Source organism: Schistocerca cancellata, chromosome 6 (assembly GCF_023864275.1).
Source record: "Schistocerca cancellata isolate TAMUIC-IGC-003103 chromosome 6, iqSchCanc2.1, whole genome shotgun sequence".
NCBI lineage: Eukaryota > Metazoa > Arthropoda > Insecta > Orthoptera > Acrididae > Schistocerca > Schistocerca cancellata.
Window position 1 is genome coordinate 365,509,512 of NC_064631.1, and position 24,435 is coordinate 365,533,946.

The 24,435-nt window shown below is 38.4% G+C and overlaps 1 protein-coding gene across 1 annotated transcript in view; it reads left to right on the plus strand.

Moving 5' to 3' along the window:
• The window catches only part of LOC126191010 (HEAT repeat-containing protein 1), a 283,709-nt gene that overhangs the window by 253,305 nt on the left and 5,969 nt on the right, over nt 1–24,435 (plus strand). Inside the window, exons 23-24 of the mRNA XM_049931695.1 lie at nt 8,255–8,522; nt 8,670–8,828. Coding sequence (XP_049787652.1) covers nt 8,255–8,522; nt 8,670–8,828 — 427 coding nt within the window. The remainder of the gene's footprint in view (nt 1–8,254; nt 8,523–8,669; nt 8,829–24,435) is intronic.

A 24,435-nucleotide genomic window follows, 5' to 3' on the forward strand; every position in this document is an offset into this window, starting at 1 on the left:
TATGCTGTTACTGTAATCCCAGAATTGCATGCCACTGTGTGACAGTTTCTATCTTATCTCTGTGTGTCTATAAACTAATCAATTCTACTACTCTGTTACCTCGCAGTCTTGTATCTGTGTCAGGTATTGCATATAAACTCTTTGCAGCTGAAGTTATTACCTTTAACAACAGCTAATCAATGAAATATTATTTGTCACAGTCTGCTTTAATATTAGTAAAGTTGTAAATTTTATGACTGCCAAAATACTTGATATAGCCGAACGTCTAAAGTAATTGTTCCATAGTAAAGGTGTTGTTGTCAGTAATTATACCCTTTTACTTCCTTCATGTTGATCTATCAACCATATTCTGCTGAGCTCAGAAGGGAAGTAGTTTCCTGCCTGTAGAACACTGGTCTCAAAACGTTTTACCTCCCTTCTGCTCACAGCTGCCCTACTGGGTCCTTGTGCCCATTTCCAACTTACTAAAAGCCACCACCTCTTTACAGAAATGGCCTGTGGCAATATCCGTCAGCTTACAGTAGCATGTGAAACTTGAGAACTTTGAGGAAAAATTTATTTTGTTCCATATCATGTCATCCTGATCTGATCATGTCATAATGATGTAGGGTTTCCATGTTTTTGTAAAAGATGTAAAATATTTGCCGTGGTGCATTGGAGTGGTATTCATTTCTCAATTGTGATATGAGGAGTGTGTTATCAAAGGAACATGGTACATTTTTAGTCTCAGTGGGTCCTTATAACGATCTTGTTGTTAGCGTCAGTACTAGACCATAAGCTTGTAGGACCCAAAGCCCATTTCCTGTTGCTCAAATTAATTTGGCAAATTTAAGGGGGGGTTAGTGAAATTGCAACAGTATTTAGTTTAATTAAAAATATGTGCTAAATAGTAACATATTTAAATGTGAATTGCACACATGTTTGAAGGGAGTCAATATACAGTTTTTGATAGGAAAAGAAGTTATGCAATGAATATTAACATTATCAATTGTTTGTTAATAACCATATAATGACATTAAACAATTTCGGAACACTGTTGCTCAGCCAGTAGACACATTATCATGAAACTCGCATAAAACAGTCTTAATGATTCAATAGACAACCTGGATTGGAATGAGTACTAGAGTCCCACCAGATAAAAGTTTAATGAAATTTTTGTAATATGAACAGTTTTTGAATGCCAGTTTTTTGTGTGTTTAATCACATATCAGTTGCCGTGCACCCCCGCTTACTTCATTGTAGTCAATTTTAAGCAAGTTACCTATATAAACAAGGTTCTAGTGTAAACCATTATGGAGTTATAAGTTCCTAAAAAAAATTATGTAGAAAAACTAATTTAAAGTTTACTTTGTTAAATTTTATAACTTCTCATTTTGTGGACATTTGAAACCTTCCTCCATCATAATCAGGGTGTTCCTCATCTTTTCTTCCTCTTTTCTGTGATCTTGTCAACTGCCTCTTGTGAATTTTAAATACGTTTATCAATGCTGCACTATTACCTTACATTGTGTTTCATGATGGATCTTTCAAATATTTTAGTTGTAGTGTGAACATCCATGTCTCCACTTGCCCCACTGTAATTCTTTTTGCATGAGTCTTTTTGACTTCGCTGCCATTCTGCTTCTAATGTTTCATCTTCTAAAGGTGTCCTTGTTGAACAGGAGTCTCGATATTTTGACATACATTGCACATCCAGTACTTTCAACACTGATTACAGATGCAATACCATAAAGAGAAGTGTTTCCACTCTTCAGCCACAGCCTACTGTCACAATAAGGTTTGTACTTCCTTCCAAGGCAGCTTTTGACATACTTTGAATACATGCAACATTAAGAGCTGTAGACGATTTTGAATTTTGTCATCAAACCACAGCACAGTAGGAGGAGGTGGCATGTTGATTATACCTGTCAGTATAGCACCAGCTGCTGCCTGTTACATAACATGCTCAAAGCATTAACCAAACATTTGGTTTGCCTCATAATTTCCACTGCATGTTTTTGACGTATAAAATGAATCTCTGCATCACAATTATTACAAAGTAAATACAAATTAATTACAATTGCAATTTTCTATAATTTCCACTTGGCCACCGATACCGTACACTCTGCATAATAAAAAATTAGTTAATTTTGGAGCATAAAATGCAAATATCAATCAGTCTAAAACAGAATCTTGTTAACACGAATTACCAGATTTTGACAGTAAATTAGAATATTTATTCTTCCTAGAAGCACTGTCATCAAGAGAACCTCCAGATGTATCTTGTGTTGTATTTCATTTCATAAAATGATTCCTGGCATACTTACATTTCTTCTGTTATAAGTGGGACATAATCATTGATAATAGTACACAGTTCACTCAAAACAGTCACATTCACCCTGTATAAATGCCAATAATTATATCTTTAAAAAGAAAGATGATGAGACTTACCAAACAAAAGCGCTGGCAGGTCGATAGACACACAAACAAACACAAACATACACACAAAATTCTAGCTTTCGCAACCAACGGTTGCCTCGTCAGGAAAGAGGGAAGGAGAGGGAAAGACAAAAGGATATGGGTTTTAAGGGAGAGGGTAAGGAGTCATTCCAATCCTGGGAGCGGAAAGACTTACCTTAGGGGGAAAAAAGGACAGGTATACACTCGCACACACACACACACACACACATATCCATCCGCATATACACAGACACAAGCAGTTACCCTCTCCCTTAAAACCCATATCCTTTCGTCTTTCCCTCTCCTTCCCTCTTTCCTGACGAGGCAACCGTTGGTTGCGAAAGCTAGAATTTTGTGTGTATGTTTGTGTTTGTTTGTGTGTCTATCGACCTGCCTTTTGTTTGGTAAGTCTCATCATCTTTCTTTTTAAATATATTTTTCCCATGTGGAATGTTTCCCTCTATTATATTCATATCCAATAATTATATCACTTGAAGTACTATCTCGAGAAAGGACAAATTGGCATCTAAGAGTTGTTTACATTGTTTATTCATAGATTAAGTGCCACATGTGGCTGACTTCCATACCTACAACAAAGATAAATACTATAGTGTATGATGTCAAAGATAAAACACAATGTGTATGATGTCAAAGATAAAACACAATTGAAGTATGCGAGCAGCAAGTTGATTGGTGCACATGTTGGTGTGTCATTCAACTGTGCAGGGGCTGATGTATTATTCTCTTTAGATTAGATTAGATTAATACTAGTTCCATGGATCATGAATACGATATTTCGTAATGATGTGGAACGAGTCGAATTTTCCAATGCATGACATAATTAGGTTAATTTAACAACATACTTAAGTTAATATAACAACTTTATTTTTTTGTGTGTTTTTTTATTTTTCTTTATTTTTTTTAATAATTTTTTTCTTAATTTATATCTAAAAATTCCTCTATGGAGTAGAAGGAGTTGTCATTCAGAAATTCTTTTAATTTCTTCTTAAATACTTGTTGGTTATCTGTCAGACTTTTGATACTATTTGGTAAGTGACCAAAGACTTTAGTGCCAGTATAATTCACCCCTTTCTGTGCCGAAGTTAGATTTAATCTTGAATAGTGAAGATCGTCCTTTCTCCTAGTATTGTAGTTATGCACACTGCTATTACTTTTGAATTGGGTTTGGTTGTTAATAACAAATTTCATAAGAGAGTATATATACTGAGAAGCTACTGTGAATATCCCTAGATCCTTAAATAAATGTCTGCAGGATGATCTTGGGTGGACTCCAGCTATTATTCTGATTACACGCTTTTGTGCAATAAATACTTCATTCCTCAGTGATGAATTACCCCAAAATATGATGCCATATGAAAGCAATGAGTGAAAATAGGCATAGTAAGCTAATTTACTAAGATGTTTATCACCAAAATTTGCAATGACCCTTATTGCATAAGTAGCTGAACTCAAACGTTTCAGCAGATCATCAATGTGTTTCTTCCAATTTAATCTCTCATCAATGGACATACCTAAAAATTTGGAATATTCTACCTTAGCTATATGCTTCTGATTAACGTCTATATTTATTAATGGCGTCATACCATTCACTGTACGGAACTGTATGTACTGTGTCTTATCAAAATTCAGTGAGAGTCCATTTACAAGGAACCACTTAGTAATTTTCTGAAAGACAGTATTGACAATTTCATCAGATAATTCTTGTTTCTCAGGTGTGATTACTATACTTGTATCATCAGCAAAGAGAACTAACTTTGCCTCTTCATGAATATAGAATGGCAAGTCATTAATATATAATAACAACAACAACAAAGGACCCAAGACTGAACCTTGTGGAACCCCATTCTTGATAGTTCCCCAGTTTGAGGAATGTGCTGATCTTTGCATGTTACGAGAACTACTTATTTCAACTTTCTGCACTCTTCCAGTTAGGTATGAATTAAACCATTTGTGCACTGTCCCACTCATGCCACAATACTTGAGCTTGTCTAGCAGAATTTCATGATTTACACAATCAAAAGCCTTTGAGAGATCACAAAAAATCCCAATGGGTGGTGTTCGGTTATTCAGATCATTCAAAATTTGATTGGTGAAAGCATATATGGCATTTTCTGTTGAAAAACCTTTCTGGAAACCAAACTGACATTTTGTTAGTACTTCATTGTTACAGATATGTGAAGCTACTCTTGAATACATTACTTTCTCAAAAATTTTGGATAAAGCTGTTAGAAGGGAGATTGGACGGTAATTGTTGACATCAGATCTATCCCCCTTTTTATGCAAAGGTATAACAATAGCATATTTCAGTCTATCAGGGAAAATACCCTGTTCTAGAGAGCTATTACACAGGTGGCTGAGAATCTTACTTATCTGTTGAGAACAAGCTTTTAGTATTTTGTTGGAAATGCCGTCAATTCCATATGAGTTTTTGCTTTTAAGCAAGTTTATTATTTTCCTAATTTCAGAGGGAGAAGTGGGTGAGATTTCAGTTGTATCAAATTGCATAGGTATGGCCTCTTCCATTAACAGCCTAGCATCTTCTAATGAACACCTGGATCCTACTATATCCACAACATTTAGAAAATGATTATTAAAAATATTTTCAACTTCTGACTTTTTGTTCGTAAAGCTTTCATTCAATTTGATGGTAATACTGTCTTCCTCTGCTCTTGGTTGGCCTGTTTCTCTTTTAATAATATTCCAAATTGTTTTAATTTTATTATCAGAGTTGCTGATTTCAGACATGATACACATACTCCTGGATTTTTTAATAACTTTTCTTAATATAACACAGTAGTTTTTATAATTTTTGATAGTTTCTGGGTCACTACTCTTTCTTGCTGTCAGATACATTTCCCTTTTCCGGTTACAAGATATTTTTATACCCTTAGTAAGCCATGGTTTGTTACAAGGTTTCTTACGAGTATATTTAACTATTTTCTTGGGGAAGCAGTTTTCAAATGCATTTACAAAAATGTCATGAAATAAATTATATTTTAAATTGGCATCAGGTTCACGGTACACCTCATCCCAGTCTAACTGCTGTAGGCTTTCCCTGAAATTTGCAATTGTTAAATCGTTGACTGAACGTACTACTTTGGAGGACTGTTTAGTATTGCTGAATGGAGCTATGTCATATATTGTGACTAGCTGTGCACCATGATCAGAAAGACCATTCTCAACAGGCTGAGCATTTATCTGGTTAAACTTATCTTGGTCTACAAAGAAGTTATCTATCAGTGAGCTCTTATGTATGGTGATTTGTTTGAAATCACTGAAGGTGCAGTGACATGAAACAGTACCAGCGCAAACTATTCAAATACGCTGTACTTGCATAAAAATGTAGGAACAGTTGGAAATTTGTGTCTGAGCAGGACTCATACCCCATATTTCCTGCTTATTGCGAGTAACCATCTTAACCATTATGCTATCAGAGCATACATTCTGGCCTAACTCAATCTTTCATTGTTTACTGATATTTCCACATGTGATATAGTGTTCAAAAATCATAGATGGAAACAAAAGTGACAGTGAAAGTTTGACTGAAGTCTGGAGTCATGCTCTGATAGCCTAATGGTTAATGTGGCAGCTCGTGATAAGAAGGAACTCTGGAGTTTGAGCGCTGGTCAGACACACATTTTCATCGATCATAACGTATTCAACTACCTAACTGGATTTCCAATAGCTATTCCTTCGTTCCTTTTGCGTTGTTCCTGTTGACAGTGTTAATCACTCAATTTTGTGGAACACGATATGAATCCAAAATAATATGTAGTATTGGCCTAAGAGTCTCAGATTCTTGTTATGAATCATATATCACTATATGGTGGTGAAAGCTCAGATAATTTGATCACTATTTATTTAATTAAAGATCAGTTGGCACAATTCATTCAGTAAATTCTAATTGCAAATCTGCTCCATTTTGTGAAGATGTTCAATATTTGTTGGTGGAAAGGACCATAAATCATACTGAGCCACTATTTGCTTTAATGTTTTATATGCAAATAAAAGACTATAGGCCGTCACTGTGGCATTCATTTTTAACATTGTCAGCACTTTTTGGAGAGAGATCTTTCATTGTCAGGTGCTACATTGTGTTCACTTTGATTTTATCCATAATGGGTATGAGGTCATTTTACACAGTTTAAAAACACTAAAATTAATATGTTTTGCATGTCAGACATTCTTCATCAGAATTGTTATACAAGAGTCTCTAAAAGCGATCAAGATAAAAATGTAAATAAAAATAATAAAATTATGTGGCCACCTCCCTTACAGCCGTGTCTTCTTAAGATATACTTCCACATTATCTGTCCAGCTTATAAAATAAACTGAGTTAAATGGCTTCTGTACTATCCTGGGTACAGACATTGTTACAGTAACAGCTGTTCACGTGGATTGTTCACGTATGGACCGTGCAGGTGAGTGGCTGTTACTGCGACTTTGCTAATGCTCAGGACAGCACATCCATTTCATTTTATCAGATGGGCAGATGTTGTGGAAGTATGTCTTAAGAAGATGTGATTGCAAGAGAAGTGACCACAAAATTTTATTATTGTCATTTACATTTTTATATTGATCACTTTTAGAGATACTTGTATAGTAATTCTGATGACAAAGGCGTGACCTTGAAAATGTGTTAATTGTTGTGGTTTTACGTGGTGAAAAGGTGGTTGAGCCGACATTGATTGTGATCACTTCTTTTTTGTTGTCCTATGCCATGTCAGTTTGATGTACATTCAGGACTTTGGTATCGTTTTCACTCTTGTCTTTGCTGTGGAGCTATTGTGTATTGTGGTCTCAGTCCAAAAACTGATTTAGTGCAGCTCTACCCGGTAGTTTGTCCTGCACAAGTCTCTTCATCTCTGCATAACTATGTCCACTTGTATCTACTTGCTGTACTCAGTTCTTGGTCTGCCACTACAACTTCTTATCTCCAAACTTAGCAAATTGATGGTTCCTTGTCTCAGAACGTGTCTTATCAGTCAATCCCTTCTTTTAGTTAGGTTGAGCCATAAATTTCTTTTTTCCCAGTATCTCCTCCTTAGTTACTCAATCTACTCATCTAATTCTTAGGATTCTTCTGTAGCACTACATTTCAAAAGTTTTTTATTCTCTTATTTTAACTGTTTATCATTTACATTTCACTACCATGCAAGGCAGCATTCCATAAAAATATCTTGAAACACTTTCAGAAAACTTTCCTTAAGATTTAGACTCATATTTGAGACAGAGGAGAGAGTCATTTTGGCAAAATACTGTGAATATAAAGATTGAAATGGAGTTTATTTAGTCCCTCCATGTCTCCTGTACCCTAGCACTCAAAGAATAATGGCCATTTCAAGATCAGTGGAACAAGTAGTAAGTTGTTTATATTCTGTGTCTGTTCATGCGAAATTTATCATTGTATAATAAAGCGTAAGTGGGACAGTGGGGCCATGCAATTTAAGAACAAGGAATGTTTTGTAGACTAGGTGATAAGTTACTCGTGGATGTACAGGGGAAAAATGCTTGAAATAAATTGATTTTTATGTCTTTTAAAATGCCTAATCTACGTCATACTGTTGGAAGAGACTAAAGTAAGATCCTTGCCGTTTTATGTGACCAGTGCTGCAAGCTGCTAGAGATATTTTTATCAACCTTACGTAGTTTGTGGCTATCATGTCTTGAGACCGGTACATAAATATGTTTCTTTTCAGAACACAGTTAGCTGATGCCTGCAGGGTTGTGAAACAGTTTTAAATGAAACTGAAATATATAAATACAACTAATTAATAATTTATATTATTTACAGGTTGTCAAGCAATATTGCAGAGTGCTTGAAAGGTTTATTTGTTCTTTTTGCTGGACATTTCATTAAAAATGCTGCTCAGATGTTGGATCAGAATAATGAAACAAAAACAGAAGACTTATATTTTGGAAAAGGAGAGGAAGCAGAAGCAAAAGCAGCTGTGCTGTTGGAATACATTCTTAAAACTCTCCATAAAGTTTTTCTATATGACAGTCATAACTTTACTAATAAGGAACGATTTGATAGTTTGATGCAACCAGTTGTTGACCAGGTAATAGTCCTCTTGGAAATGTTCTTGCAGTGAATTTGTTCAAAAATCGATTAGATTTCATTCTGCCAGACAGATTCAATACAGATGACATGTATTTAACAGTGTTTCCTTTACCTTTATAGTATAATGTGTGTTTTTTCCTTGCAGATGGAGAACACGCTTGGTGGAGTAGAAAATTTACAGTCGAGAGCAAAAAATCTGTTGACACCATGCATTGCTCAATTTGCTGTTGCTACTGCTGATGACACGTTGTGGAAACAGTTGAATTACCAAGTTCTTCTGAAAACCAGGCACAATACTCCACAGGTATATATGTAACTTCAGAAGTAGTTATGTATCTGCATAAAAATCTAAGTTACTGCTTGCTGATTTAATGTTATTGTGGTCAGCTCTCAATTACTTCTTTCTTAAGGTCTTTTATTGTCACAGGACCAAAAAATAACTCTTCTTCTTCTTCTTCGGTTATCAACCCACAGGTTGGTTGGCAGCAGCACGCCATTCCGTTCTTTTGTCAACTTTCTTCTTCATATCTGCATAGGTCTGGCACCCGATGTCATTTATTACTTGTTGAATGTAGGTTAATCTAGGTCGTCCTCGGCGAGTTCTTCCTTCAATGATTCCTTCTAATATTCTCTTAATGAAATTGTTATGCCGTAAAATGTGACCTATGAAGGTTATTCTTCTTTTCTGTATATTTTGCCAAAGAGATCTGTTTTCTTTCACTCTTCTGAGGACATCTTCGTTTGTAGCCTTGTCTCGCCAGCTGATTTTTTCCATTCTCCGGTAGCACCACATTTCGAATGCCTCTAATCTTCTCTTTTCTTCTTTTCCACAAGTCCAAGTTTCACATCCGTAAAGGGCTGTACTCCACACATAGGTTTTCATGACTCTCTTTCTTACGTCTAAACTAACATTTCTACTCGTCAGTAAGTTTCTTTTTCCATTGAATGCTATTTTGGCAAGTTGTATTCTGTTTTTAATGTCACTTTTGCTCCTTCCATCTGCTGTTATTTTGCTACCTAAGTAGTTAAATTCTGTAACCTGCCCTAGTTTCTCTCCCTTTATTGTTATTCGTATGGGTTCATTGTAGTTCAGGGCGCCACTCACCATCACTTTAGTCTTTTTCTTATTTATTTTCATTCCATACTGTTCTTTTAAGGTGTTTTCCATTTCATTGAGTGCGGCTTCTAAATCTTCTTTCCTTTCTGTAATTATGGCGATATCATCTGCATATCGCAACATATCTATTTTCATTCCGTTAAGTTTTATTCCTACTTCAATATTCTCTCTTATTTTGTCTATTGCTTCTTGGATATATGCGTTGAAAATTACTGGAGATAGTGGGCATCCCTGTCTCACTCCTTTCCTTATTCTTGCTGTTTCTTCTTTGTTTTCCTTCTTAACTAAGGCTGTTTCATTTTGGTATATTTTAAAGATTATCCTTCTATCATTATATTTCAGACCAGCCTTCTTCAGAATTCTAAACATTTCTGGCCATACAACATTGTCAAATGCCTTTTCGAGGTCTACGAAGGCTATAAATACTTGTTTGTTTTTGGAAATTTGTTTCTCAATTATTAGTCTTAAAGATAAGATTGCTTCCCTCGTCCCTACACCGCTTCTAAAACCGAATTGGTCTTCACTTAGAGTGCTATTCAATTGGTTTTCAACTCTTTTCAAAATTATTCTTATTAGAATTTTTGATGCGTGTGAAAGAAGACTGAGTGTTCGATGGTTTTCACAGTCCATAGTAGATGCTTTCTTAGGTATGGGGAATATGATGCATTTCTGATAGTCTTCAGGAACTTCACCTGTTTTGTATATTTTCTGTATGAGTTGCAGTAATGTAGCTTTCATTTTGTCTCCTGATTTCTTAATTAGTTCAGAAGGTATATCATCAACACCTGCCGCTTTCTTATCTGGTAGTTCTTTTAGTGCTTTTTCAAATTCATCTTTCAGAATTGTGTCCCCTAGTTCTTCTTTCTCTACTTCTTCGCTTAATTCTATCATATTATCTGTTAGAGGGTCTCCTTGATATAGCTCTTCAATGTATTCTTGCCATCTCTTCAGCGTGTCATATCCAAATAGTACCTTGCCCTCTTTGTTCTTTATAGTTCCTGAAGATTTTACTTTCCGTTTAGCAAAGTTTTGTTTTATTGTTCTGTAGGCCAAGTCAGTTTTTCCTTTAACCATGTTTTCCTCCACCTCTTTACAAATGCTGTTGAGGTAATTTTCTTTTGCTTTCCTAGATTCTCTGTTTATTTGGTTTCTAAGCTGTCTATATTTGTTTTCGCTTTGCTCGTCAAAGGCATTTTTGTATAGTCTTCTTTCTTCCATTAGACAAATTATTTCAGGTGTTATCCACTCTTTCCTGTTTACAGGTTTGGCTTTCCCAATAAATTCTTCTGCTGCTTTATGTATGCCTTCTTTGATTTGTTTCCACTCCTCGTTAGTACTCCCGGGAATAATGTTTGATGCCATCTCATCAGTTTTCCGTGCATAAGGGATCACTAGTTCTTCAGACTTTAGGTTATCTCTGTTCCATACTTTGTTCGTTTTTCTCTCTAATCGCTTGAGTTTGAGTAAGCATTTCATCATTACAAGGTTGTGATCACTATTAATATCCGCAGACGGGTAGCTTCTGCAGTCCTTGATTTGGTTTTTAAAACGCGATTTTACTAATATATAGTCGATTTGGTGTCTTCTAGTATCTCCTGGGGCTTTCCACGTGTACCTTCTTCTTTTATGGTGGTTGAAAAGGGAGTTCGCTATGTGATAAATAATATGAGAACCAAAAACTGAATATTTCAACCTGTTGTGAAAGTTCGCTACTTACAAGGAGACGGCACAACTGTGAGGTGGGGGATTTGTCCGAAATTTTGTATGGTGAAAGAGGACCCGTAACACCTCACGTGGTTAAAATACTCGGAAAATCCTGAGAAAAGTCGATCCAAAGTTTCTTATGTGCCTTATGAGTACAAAATGTTAGTCCATTGCCAAGCCGCCGTCTGGGCTAGATGGTTAGGGCTCGGACTCTTATGACAGAGATCTCGGGTTCGATTCCTCCTCCGGCACTTTTTTGTTCCTTCTGTTTCATTTTCTTTTGTTATTCCACCAATTATCCAAAGAGTTTCTCAAACCTATATTATTTCTAAAACATTATTTTAGCTCAAGAACTTAAAGTTTTTCATTCACTGAAAAATATTCGTGCTCGTTGTTCTATTTCGTTCTATGGGGTTTCAAGGTTTAAAGGGGCTTTGTAAGGGACCCCTTGGGATTATAACTGACACCTGTGCTTAGGACTGTGCGCGAGCCGTGAGAAGTAAACGGCAGTTTGTTTTTCAATTTCGTCATGAACAGATGTGCCTGTTTCAAATTTCAAAGTGATATTCCGATCCGAGGTTAAACATGTTGACTGAAGAAGTTGCTGGATCATCTGGAATATGAGAAGAAATTCCTGAAGAATCCATTCATAGTGGTCTATCAAAATTACGATTAAAGGACCCAGTGTATTATGAAAAGCTGTTGATGGAAAATAATTTAATTGCACCGACATCTTCGGAAGAAATTTCTCGCAATGCTTTGTTATTGGCCTGAGAACTTTATAATAATACACTGGAACTTTTGGGTGAAAAAACATTCGTAACTGAAGAGGAATTAATTCACGCTCATAAGGATTGCGAAGAAAGTGAGGAGAACGACGAACAGTTCAAAGTTCCACAAAGTGATTCGTCTCCAGACGAATATAAACTGTCACCGAAAAGATTTAAAAGTGACATGATTCCCATTGCCTACAAAGTCAAAGTCGTGAATATTGCTAAAGCACACCCCCATATGGTCCTTGGCGACATTGGGGGGGGGGGGGGGGGAAATGGATGCCGCCAATTGATATCTTTCACAATGGGAGAAAGATATTAAAAGTGGTGGTACGTGAATGGATAAATTTGAGGCGATAGATTTGTGGACCTATGACCGTTTTATGGAAGCAAGATAGCAATATCAACAAGTCACGACAAGAAATTTACAGCAATGGGCATTAGCTATGGCTGCACAATTTGTCGATTTCAAATTCGAGGTGTCTGATCGATGGGTCACGGCATTTAAACAGAAGCACAGAATTTCACAACGCAAGATCAGTAAACTGGTTTGAAAAAAGAAGCAGCATCAATGGAGGACATCCAGGCGTCTGTGGAGACCTTTCATCGGCAGACGTGCCATTTAATCCCACAATATCATGAGGATTATGTGATAAATACTGACCAAAGTGGTAAATACATCCTTTTGCATACAAAATGTTTTTACAATGTAAAATATATCAATTCAAATTTAATTATAGAAAAATATATTTACATACACATTCGAATATTGTTTAATATTAAAAATACTATTGTTTCAGGATGCCAATATCAATCTGTTTTCAACAGGACTCTCACTGAAAAAGGGAGTATAACAGTTTTCATGAAAAAGATGTATTTGAATAAGTGACGCATTCATACACCGCACAATATTCAATAACATTATCCAGAAAACTGCTCCCACATGTCTTCATATGCTTACAAGAAGCGATCGGTCATTTCGGACCTCGTATTGACAAATTAATAGATGGCTATGCCAATACTTACATGAACGTCATCGTAACATCATCGATGTCTGGAAAATTAACAACAGTTTTATACATAGATTTTATCCAGAAATGTTTAAAATCTTTCGTCGGGGAGAATAAATATTTACTTCTCATTGACTCTTGGGGAGGTCAAACGAATCCGGAGATATATGATGCAATTTTTCAAGACGACGAAAATATGCCAACTTGATCTGTAAAAGTCATACCTCCAAAAAAATGCACTTCTTTCGTGTAACCTTGTGATGTTTACTTCAACAGGCAAGTTAAAAATTTCATAAAGCGCTTGCAAAATTGCAGCACAATGTTACAGGAGAATCGTGAAATTAATTCCTGGGAAGATTGAATAAAAATTCATTCAATAATTCACCATCAATTATCGTCACCAATATTCTGAGACATGATTCAATATGCCTGGTTTGCCTCAAAATTATCAGAAACTCGAAACATTTTCGTAAATGTTAATGAGGCATGTTTTTGTACAGATTTATTGCAAACGCCCTTTACCACTGTGGTTCTTGTTTATAATCATTACATGTATAAAAATTGAATGTTTCCCAGTCGACTTTGTTATTCTGATTAAAAAGCCAATGTTTCTCCTCATGTCCTTTACAATGAAAAATGGAAAACCCACTGCCATGAATTGTGTTGTTGGACAAAAAGAAAAATTTTTTATTCAGTAATGTAACTAATTTGTTAAAGATAATGTGGGTTTGGGAAACTTTCTGAATAGTTGGTGGAATGACAAAAGAAAATGAAACAGAAGAAGAACAAAAAAAGTGCCGGAGGTGGAATCGAACCCGAGACCTCTGGCGTAAGAGTCCGAGCCCTAACCATCTAGGCCAGACGGCAGCTCTGCAGTGGACTAACATTTTATACTCGTAAGGCACTTAAGAAACTTTTGATCGATTTTTCCCAGGATTTACCGGGTAGTGCGTCCTAATATTTTAACCACGTGAGGTGTTAGGGGTCCTCTTTCACCACACAAAATTTCGGACAAATCCCCGACTCCACGGTTGTGCCGTCTCCTTGTAAGTCACAAACTTTCACAACATTTTCATTCATTTCTGAGGTGGAAGGGCGGCCGGACCGTGGCTCATCTTCAGATGATTCGCACCTATTTTTAAATCTGTTGAACCAGACAAAAACATTTGACTGGCTCATACAATTATCTCCAAAAGCTGTTTTTAATAGTTTGTAAGTCTCAGAAGCTGATTTCCCGGTTTTAAACTAAATTTCACACAAACTCATTGCTCAATTTTTACGTCCATTTGCATGCAGACAGAATCTGGCAACAAACCCTAACAGACCCGCACTCAGCCAGCTGCCACAACGAACTGAATAATGGAAACGCAACTTCTTGTCAGAGGGCGTTCAAGGACAAGGCACTGATTCACTCCATACCCTCTGTGTACTTACCTGCCAAACCAGTAAGCAGTAGCGAATCCATTATCAAAACTTTCCGATCACACCTCATATACTAAAATAGACTTAGAAGAATTTGGATCTTTTTCTTTTCTTGTACAAAGTCGTGCAGTATCAGTTGTTGGAGCACATCCCATCCTCAGAACACAATTTACCAGTCAGTTTGAAACTCCACTTGTCCAAGATATTTTTTCCATCTTTCCTAGATTTCTCACTGTTTATCATGAAAGTCAAAGATTTATTATTTGATGCGCCACACATTCTTATTGGTTACAAAGATTCATTTCATTGCATAACAAAAAATTTATTCTGGAAGTGACACAAATTTCACAAAAAAATCTTCTCTTGGTTCTGTGTATTCCATATCCACAATTGGATAATTGCTCACTTTTTTTCCATTAGTAAATTGCTCAAATTGTATAGAGACTATAAACTTGTTCATTTTACAGGGCATTGGCACTTTAGTGAAGCTTCCAGTTCTTGTTTTATACTAGAAAATGATGGATAGTATGTGGATGTATACAGGATGGTTCATTTGAATGTAAAGTAAGTTTGAAGATCAGATCACTTTCAAAAGTTCTGCTTCATAGCATGCACTTGTTTGCTCCACAAATGTCCATGGCATGGGTAGTGTTTTGAGTGCTTGTTGTCGGGTTCTCTTCTACTTGATGGAGGAGGTCCTTTTCAAAACAGAGTGTACAGTATGTATGTGGAGTGCCACAGTCAACCCTTCTAGCTGTGAGTGAACCAGTTTCTTGCAGTTGTTGTTGTTGTTGTTGTTAGACAAAAGTGGCATGTGATGTCATAATTACAACAGCAATTTGACTGTGGCACACTCTTCTCAGTTTGTGTGTGCACTGTGAAGCAGGAGATTTGAAAGTTGTCCAATCTCCAAAAGTATTTTACATCAGGGATAAGATGACAACTTCACCATAAATGACTGAAGAGGTGAGTGAAATATAGACTGCAGGAAGAGAGAGAAGGAGAGAACAACAATGGTTCATAAATGTGTTTTTTGGGGGCAGAGGTTTTGGAGTGGATGGATTTCAGGTTTAATGGCTGGAGAACTGATTACATTCATAACATTCAACAAAAAGTTGTGGATGATGTACAATGGATACCATCTGTGAAAGCTGTGTTAATCTAACAGGTTCTTGAATATTGCAACTGTGGAACAACAAAGATAGTATTGTTTGTAAAATATTTTGGAATCATAAGCCACCATCATTTAATGTATGTAATTACTTTTAGTAAGAAACATTTATTTCATACAAAATCAAACGGTATTTAGACTGATACAGTTTACTTTATAAATACCTTCCATTGACCAAACACTGCTTTTCAGTACTGCATAGAAGTTCTGTGTTGAGCGTTGCATAGACAAAATAGTGTATTAACAGATAACATGGTAAGGCTGATGCCAGTATGGCAAAGGAAACTGCAGTAGAGTTTCATTTGTTACCTTACCTGTGTTATTTAGTTTGATGTTTTCTTTCCTTCTTCTGCCAATGCTGTCATTTGGCTTTTGTCTGAATACTAAAATCTAAGGGAGATGACTAATTGGATTAAGAATAAGCTACAGGTATAGGAAATGTGTTCTTCGTGGCTTGATATAGAATTTAGTGGCTAACATTAAGGTATGCAATGGAGTAGTTGTAAGGAGTATATTATTTACTGACCATTTCACATGCACAAGAGTGAATAGTTCACAGGTAACCTCAAATCAACACACATATAAAAAGACAACTATTATTAGGGTGTGTAAAATGTAGCATCTGTTTTTGCCAAAATTTTCATCTATTTTTGGCATCATTTGTATCTATTTTTCGTGAAAGTAGCGTCCTCCTTCTGTGTGTGTGTGTGTGTGTGTGTGTAGTGCTTTGAAACTGACAGTTAACAAAAAGTGGTGATTGGGGATATTTTTGACTGGAACATTTGCTTTTGCCTTCAACAGTTTTTTTTTTCCAAAATAGCTTTTGTTTACTTCTTTTGGCTGTATTTAAGCTCTCAGTAAATAATCATTTTATAGTGGAGGAGTAGCAATTTCCCACTTGTGAACTGAATGCGTCTCTGATTTAACTTGTTAACATAAAACCTCGAGATAGCTCACTATTATTTTGACAGAAGCTTAAAATCCCGAGTATACTCAAGCAACTTAAGAAGAGGCCTTCAAAAAAATAAAACCTCACTTATATCTGTTTCAGCACATAGTTACATGTTTGGCTGCAAGAGAGCATTTGGTACTGTGTTCATAGCGTGACTGTTTGGTTTTGCTTGAGGTGGTTGCCACTAGATACCGTCTTTCCTGTGTGCAGCTTTGAATAATTGACAACAAAACATTCGCTTTTGGACATTATTATTATTATTAATAATAATATTTATGGCTGAGGACGAGTAAACACCAAAGCCATCAGTGCCATTGCATCAGTGATATACCAACAAAATTTAAAAATGACAATAAATGGGAAACCAAGTTTCACTCTCCTCCACAAGAATTGCAAGGCCACCCGGATAAGATGAGCTTCAGAAAATCTCGTAATAAAATCCCAAAGGGGCACAGCAGAATAACTAGACACAAATAAAATCAGGGATAAAATACCAGCCAAAAGGGGGGGGGCAGATAACTGTGGCTGGATGAGTATTTATAAATGTGAGTGACTGAGCCCTACGTGACACATTAAAATCACACATCCATTATGTTGGAAAGAATTTCGGACACCATGTTAAATCTTAAAATACGAACAACACTCACCTCATTATCAATTAAACAGAGGGCAGGTCCTTTGGGAGTCCCAGATCAATCATCAGATCATCTTACATGGTATGTACATAGAGTAAGTTCTGTTTGGTTATATAAAACAAATATGTACAGATACAGAAAAAATATTTATTGTACAAAAATCTACGACTGTTAAACTACTTTTCTACATAACCTCCAAAATTTTGTAAGCACTTGTCATAGCGTGGCACAAGTTTTTCTATGCCTTCTTCACAGAAGGTTGCCACCTGTGTATTCAACCATGTGGTAACATGTTCTTTCAGCTCGTCATCATCGTTAAAGTGTTGACCACCGAGGACAGGTTTTAGGTGTAAGAAGAGATGAAGGAGCTAGGTGCTGGATGTATGGAGGATGATCAAATTCCTGTAAGAGTTGTTTGGTCACATTCACTGCGAGAGGTCGGACATTATCATGGAAAAAAACAATACCTTTTGACAGCAATCATTGGTGCTTGTTCTGTATTGCACGGCACAATTTTTTAAAGGTCTCGCAGTAACCATGTGCATTGATTGTTTGGTCTCATGGTAAGAAATCAGTCAGCAAAATGCCTTTTCTGCCCCCCCCCCCCCCCCCCAAAAAAAAAAAAAAATCGGTGCGCATGACTTTTCGAGGTGTCAAGATTTGCTTAGGCTTAACCTTTGTTGGGGATTAAGTGTGCCTCCACTCCATTGATTGCTGTTTTGTTTCAGGGGTGTCGTACAATACCCAAGTTTCATCCCCCATGACTATCCGAGAAAGAAAACCATCACCTTCTTCATTGTAGTGTGTCAAAAACTGAAGTCCACTGCCCATCCGTTGTTTTTGTGCTGTTCAGTAAGAATTTTGGGTAACAAACGTGAGCAAAGTTTTCGAAATTTCATTTTTTTCAGTAACAATTTCATGAATTAGTGATCGTCAGATTTGCGGAACTTCCATAGCAAGGACACTAAGTGTAAACTTATGGTTCTGCTTAGTTTTCTCTTCAATTGTGTGAACCAGTTCACCAGTAACCACAGATGGGTGTGCTCTTCATTCATCATTGTGCACTTGATCACATCCTTCATTGAACAGTCTGACTCATCTTCTAACCATTGAATCACTCATAGCATTTTGTCCATAAACCTCACAGATTTGCCAATGAATTTTCTTTGGTTTAACTTTCTTTGCTATTAGAAAATGAATCGCAGATCTGATTTCACATGCGGCGGCATTTTCAATTACGGGTGATATTATAAAGAAGCACTACAAAGCACACGTCGGCAGCAGTGATCTGAAAATGGCGTACTTGTCTTCTCCTTGAGTTAGAGCAACTGCCGTGCATGCTTGGAACTGCGATCATAGCGCTGTCACGGGTAGAAATAGAAACAGAACTTACTTTGTGGACAATCCTTGTATAAAACACACTCAATTAAAGTACGTCATATTGACATACTGTTCCAAATGTGTCCACATCTCTGATGAATTGGGGTGCCTCGCGACGTTTGAGGAAGCCATGTGTCAGTGGACAATGTCCCATTTGGAACCACGTAAGGCTACTTCTACAGACAGTTAGAGGCGGAAGGAGGTCATCCATGGTCTCACTGAAGGCTTTATGGAATTAAGTTTAATATTCCTCCCTTCCGACCACTGAGCCTCCCACCGGCCCTTGGCCTTCCTGGTCACAAATGAAGTAACAGCCTGCAGGGGGACTGAACAGTGAGCAAGAGGAGGTAGGGAGCAAGCCCCCTTGGCAGCTGCATCAGCAAGTTCATTTTCCTGAATCCCTATGTGCCCCAAACCCAGCAGAAAATGATTTCCTTGTCTTGCCTTTGTAAGAGAAAACAGTGTCTCGTGCTCTTCTTACACTATTTGAACTGTCCAATAACAAGGTGGACACTTTGAGAATCTGAGCAGATGAGGATTTTCTTGCATGACGCTGTCTCATCTGCTCCACTTGCTTCAGGACAGCAAACAATTCTGTGTAATAAACTGAAAACTGCTGTGGAAGCGCTATCCTCTGGACAGTGTTGGTAAACATGACAGAACAACTGAGAAACTCTCCCTGCGTAGACCCATCTGTATAAACAGTAATAAAATCTTGGTGGTGACATGAAATCTTAATAATGTAATCACAAGAATGTAATGTGGGGTACAATGCTTCCTGTTAGCAGTCAGTTCTGAAATTAATCTGGGCCTCATTACTAGCAAGGAGGATGCATACTCTACCCTAGCTTTGGACCTTAATGCACCCCCCCCCTCCACTCAAGGCATTCCTATGCACAGATCCCAAATGGCCTTGTTGCCTGTGGCTGATGATTGAACAGCCATTCCAGTGGTGGTTGCAACAACGTAGTTGGATGCTGGTAATGTAGGAACTGACAAAGCGTTATAGGCTTCACGTACAATGAGAAGATGATGTCGAATAGAAAGCAGAGGCTCACCACACACAGGCTAGCAACAGCAGTCATGCGATAGGCCCATGTTGACAGATTAGTACACTCATGATGAACCACATCCGGTATTTTGAGGCCTTGCTGGCCCATAGATCTAGCATACATATTCAAGCCGGGGTTGCACAAAGGCCTCATAAAGTTGGAGCAGGCATGTCCTGTCAGCCCCCCCCCCCCCCCCCCCAAATGTCTGATTGGTGCATTTAAGGATGTTCAAGACCCTGAGACACCTCAGTTTCAGTTCTTTAAGGTGTTAGCTTCTCATCAAAAGTAGAGCCCAGATATTTCACTTTTGCAGTAAAAGTGAGGACTGTATTCCCCAGTTTTAAAATGTGTAAATTAAAAAGAAAGTGGGAGCAGTTAAAATCAACACAAACAGTTTCCTTAAGAGCATTTAAAACCTGTGGTGTAAGACCATTCCTCCAACTGCCTGATTGTCAGTTCCAATTACTGGTCATTGTGAGGTTGGAGGAGCCATCTACAAACAAGGAACATGTTATGGGGCATCACACTGTGGACATAATACTGTTTATTGCAGTGGCGAACCCCATGATACTTAAAACATTCCCTTGAGGCACACCATTCTCCTACTTACAATGGTCAGAAAGGACATTCCCAACCTTGTATCTAAAATATCTGTCAAAGAAGGACCGTATGGAAGTGGGCAGACATCCAAGGAACCCTGACTGATAGAACTGCAACAAAATATTATGCCTCATTATGGTATTGTAGGCCTTTTATTGATAGGATAAAACACCAATAAGGTGTTGCTTACAAAGGAAAGTTTGTTGAACTGCTGCTTCTAACAGGGTCAGATTATAGAATGTGGAGTGAAACTCTCTGAACCCACACTGGGAGTGACTTAGTAGGGATCTGATTTCGAGAACCCACATTAGGCACTGGTTGATCATGTGCTCCAGTGTCTGTCCTATGCAGCTTGTCCAGCTAATGCTACTATAACTACCAGGGTTTGTCCAATCCTTCCCTAGTTTTAAAACTGGGTATAAAATAGATTTTTTCCATGAGCTGGGAAAGTCTCCAGTCATCCACATTAAATTTGAAGACCTGAAGAATGATCCCCTTTGACCATGGGTCCAACACTTTCAACATGCTGTTCATTATCAGATCTTTTCCAGATGTCATGTCACAGCTACTGGTAATGCAGAATCCAGTTCCCACAGAGATAGAGCCTGGCTGTATTTCTCCATGTTGATGGAACAGAAATCAGAATCAGCCTTCTCCTGTGTCTCCCGATATCGATCGAAAGCTGGATCCTGGCTCGAATCAGCCATAAGGGACTTACATGATGCAGCCATTGTCTGAGCTGTGTCTCTTGGTGACGTTAGGAGAGACTGCTATATTTGTACAGCAGCTGTTGGCGGTCATGAGTTGCACCTTGAGATCCTCCTGATGGCTTCCCATACTTAACTTACAGATGTGGATCTATCGATGGAGTTCAGGAACTCTTGCCAAGACCTCTGTGTACTCTCATGAATTATTCTCTTCGCCTTAGTGTACACACCGTTCGAGAGGGTGCAAGATTATCTTCTGTAGGACATTGATTGAATCTGTGCATAGCTGCCCTCCTGTCCCTCTTTGCAGAATGACACCCATCATTCCATCAAGGGCCAAGTTGCCTCCCGTTGACTTTGGGATGGACACATCAGCGGCTTGGTGAATCACAGCTGCAATGTGATCCACCTGATCCTGGACACCGTCACACTGCTCGAAAACAACCAGCTGCCTGTGAAGCATCCAGTTAGCCTTTTGGAACAACTATCTCGGCAGCTTCCTTTTGGGATCTGCTCCATTGGGCAGATAGATGCAGCTATAGAATAGTTGTTGCTGCCATGAAGATCATTGTCCACTCCCCATTGAGCAGTGTCTACAATGACAGACAAGCAGGAGGAGAAGTCTGTGGCCATAGGCAAATCCATAGCGGTGCTAAAATCTGTAGCTTGACCCATGTTCATGTGTATTATATCTGTAGTATTAGTCTCTTCAAGTATCCAACCCTTGGGGCAAGTGTTGTTAGAACCCATAGCGCACTACGTGCATTGAAGTCCTCTAAGGGAAAACAGGGAAAGGGTAGTTCATCAAGATGTGTGGATTGCACTGTCAAGAGGCTGATGGGGCGGTATGTACACAGAGCACACTATGACGGCAACATGGGCCACCATCCGAACAGACACAGTGGGGAGTGAAAAGTGTCATTGACGAACACTGCAACCCCATCTTTTGCCCTGTCACCAGTAGGATTGTCTCTTTTGTAGAGATGATACCTTCCAAGTACAGGCACATCAATCTGTTTAAAGTGAATGTCTTGAAGACAGAGGCAAAAGGGGCTGTCCTGTACAAGGAGTCTCAATTTCTGCAGATGTATCCTTTATTGATTCATATTCTACTAGAGTATGGGAGCTGTTTCATCTTTATTTACTCATGTCTTTGCTCCACCATGTTGAAGCTCTTGTAGATTGAGGTGAGGTGGAAGAGCTGCGTGGCTCTAGTGAAGAGGCATCGAAATCCATGATATCCACATCACCAGTTTGACGCGGCAGAATGATGTTTGATGGTGCCCAGGACAGCTTAGGACCCGAATGCGGAGACCCTTCCCAGCTGCCTTTCCCAGCAAGGATGAGGGGGAAAAAGGGGCTGATGAGAGGCTTTTTTTGGAAGAAAATGGGCATTCAGAGTCACTCTCCTTGTGATGCCACTGAAATCATTGCTGGTCTCTTCTGTCATAGCTGCCTGGATTGCTTTGTATTTAGTGCCTTTGGCATGTACTGGTGCAAGTACAGGTTCTGGTGGTTGATAGTGGTACACTGGATGCCGTTTGCGTCAAAGCGTCGACCTTGGGAATAGGTTTCTGCACCATGCAAATATAAGAAGTGGCAAAGACATGGGGTTTCATTGCCTTATATTCCTTTTTGGCTTCTGCATAGGGGATCCTCTTGGTCACTTTTATTTCCTGAATTTTGAATGCCTCCGCAAAAACAGGGCATTCTTGGTTCCAGACTGGCAGTTAATGCAGCCTGCTGCACACTTCCCACAAGTCGTTTTGCCTCCACAGCTCAGCATTGTATGGCCGGAACGGAGGCATTTGTAACACCGCACATAGTTAGGTACATAAGGCCTAACCCTGAGACAGAGGAACCCTTCCATAATATGTTCAAAGAGCGTTGGAGAATTGAAGGTGGCAGTCTTCTCAATTTCTCCATTATTCCTTTGCGTTCATTGCTCCACATACGCTATCCCCTTGATGCCCATTCTTGTTCAGTTCGGCAGTGCCTACGTCCATAATGTGACCACACTCTTGCTGGAGTTAAGGGAGTTATGCAACACAACAATTATTTCATAATCACCCAATTTTTGTGCTTCCTATGTAGTTCCACCTGCTTTGCCTTGCTAGTCTTAACCAGTAGAGAACCATTTTGCAACTGCTTTATAGACTTTAAGGTACCAACAAGCTCTTCTAAGACTTCATGAACGTGGTTTATGACTCCATGAGCCCCATTACTAAAGACAGATTGATTATCAGCAGGACTATCGTCCCTCGTTTGTTTGGATGAGTGAGTGCAAATACTCCCTGGGTGTACACCCATCACACTGGGAGATGGAGAAGAAGATTTCAAGGGTTCCGTCTCGGTCCCACAAGCAGCTAGGGAAATAATGGTCCACTCAGACAGAGCATTGCGTGCCTGAGTAAGCCTTATATAACTGAAGTGAAGTGCGGCAGGTACTCTAGAGGTTGTTCGCTAACAACTGTTCCACCTCGAAAGCCGTACATCTCTTTGGCACACAGCCACAGCACACCTTGAGACTGAGTTTTTTTATTTTTTTTTAAATAGAGGTTTTTACCGTCCTCGCAATCTGGGTGGTCAAGCCGAGATCCCCGTTCCTTGTGATACACAGCGGTCCACCGCTGCCCCGCAAGGTGGTCGCTGAAGCATACACAGGGTTTATGGTGACACAGGACTGGCTGCGCTTACTAGTCCTATATCGTTGTTTAAGCAATGCTTTCAAAAAGGGATTCTTATAGTGATCCTGAGTATGGCATTGAATTTAGCAGCTCAGAAAGTGAAGAAGAATGTTATGTTAGTTCATTAGAGACTGAAAGTGATGACAGTTTGTCAGTTGAGCAACAAGTGCTCAGCCGTGGTATGAGATAAATACATCAACTGCGCTCCTCCAACATTTATGCAGGGTGTTACAAAAAGATACGGCCAAACTTTCAGGAATCATTCCTAACACACAAAGAAAGAAAATATGTTATGTGGACATGTGTCTGGAAAGGCTTACTTTCCATGTTAGAGCTCATTTTATTATTTCGCTTCAAATCACATTAATCATGGAATGGAAACACAGCAACAGAACATACCAGCGTGACTTCAAACACTTTGTTACAGGAAATGTTCAAAATGTCCTCCGTTAGTGAGGATACATGCATCCACCCTCCGTCACAAGGATGGTCGGTCACCGAATCTGTTGTTGAGAAGCGTACAAACATTTCGACTGAAATGTGCAGGAGCTCCATCGTGCAAAAACCACATGTTGTGTCGTACTTGTAAAGGCACATGTTCTAGCAGCACAGGTAGAGTATCCCGTATGAAATCATGATAATATGCTCCATTGAGCATAGGTGGAAGAACATGGGGCCCAATCAAGACATCACCAACAATG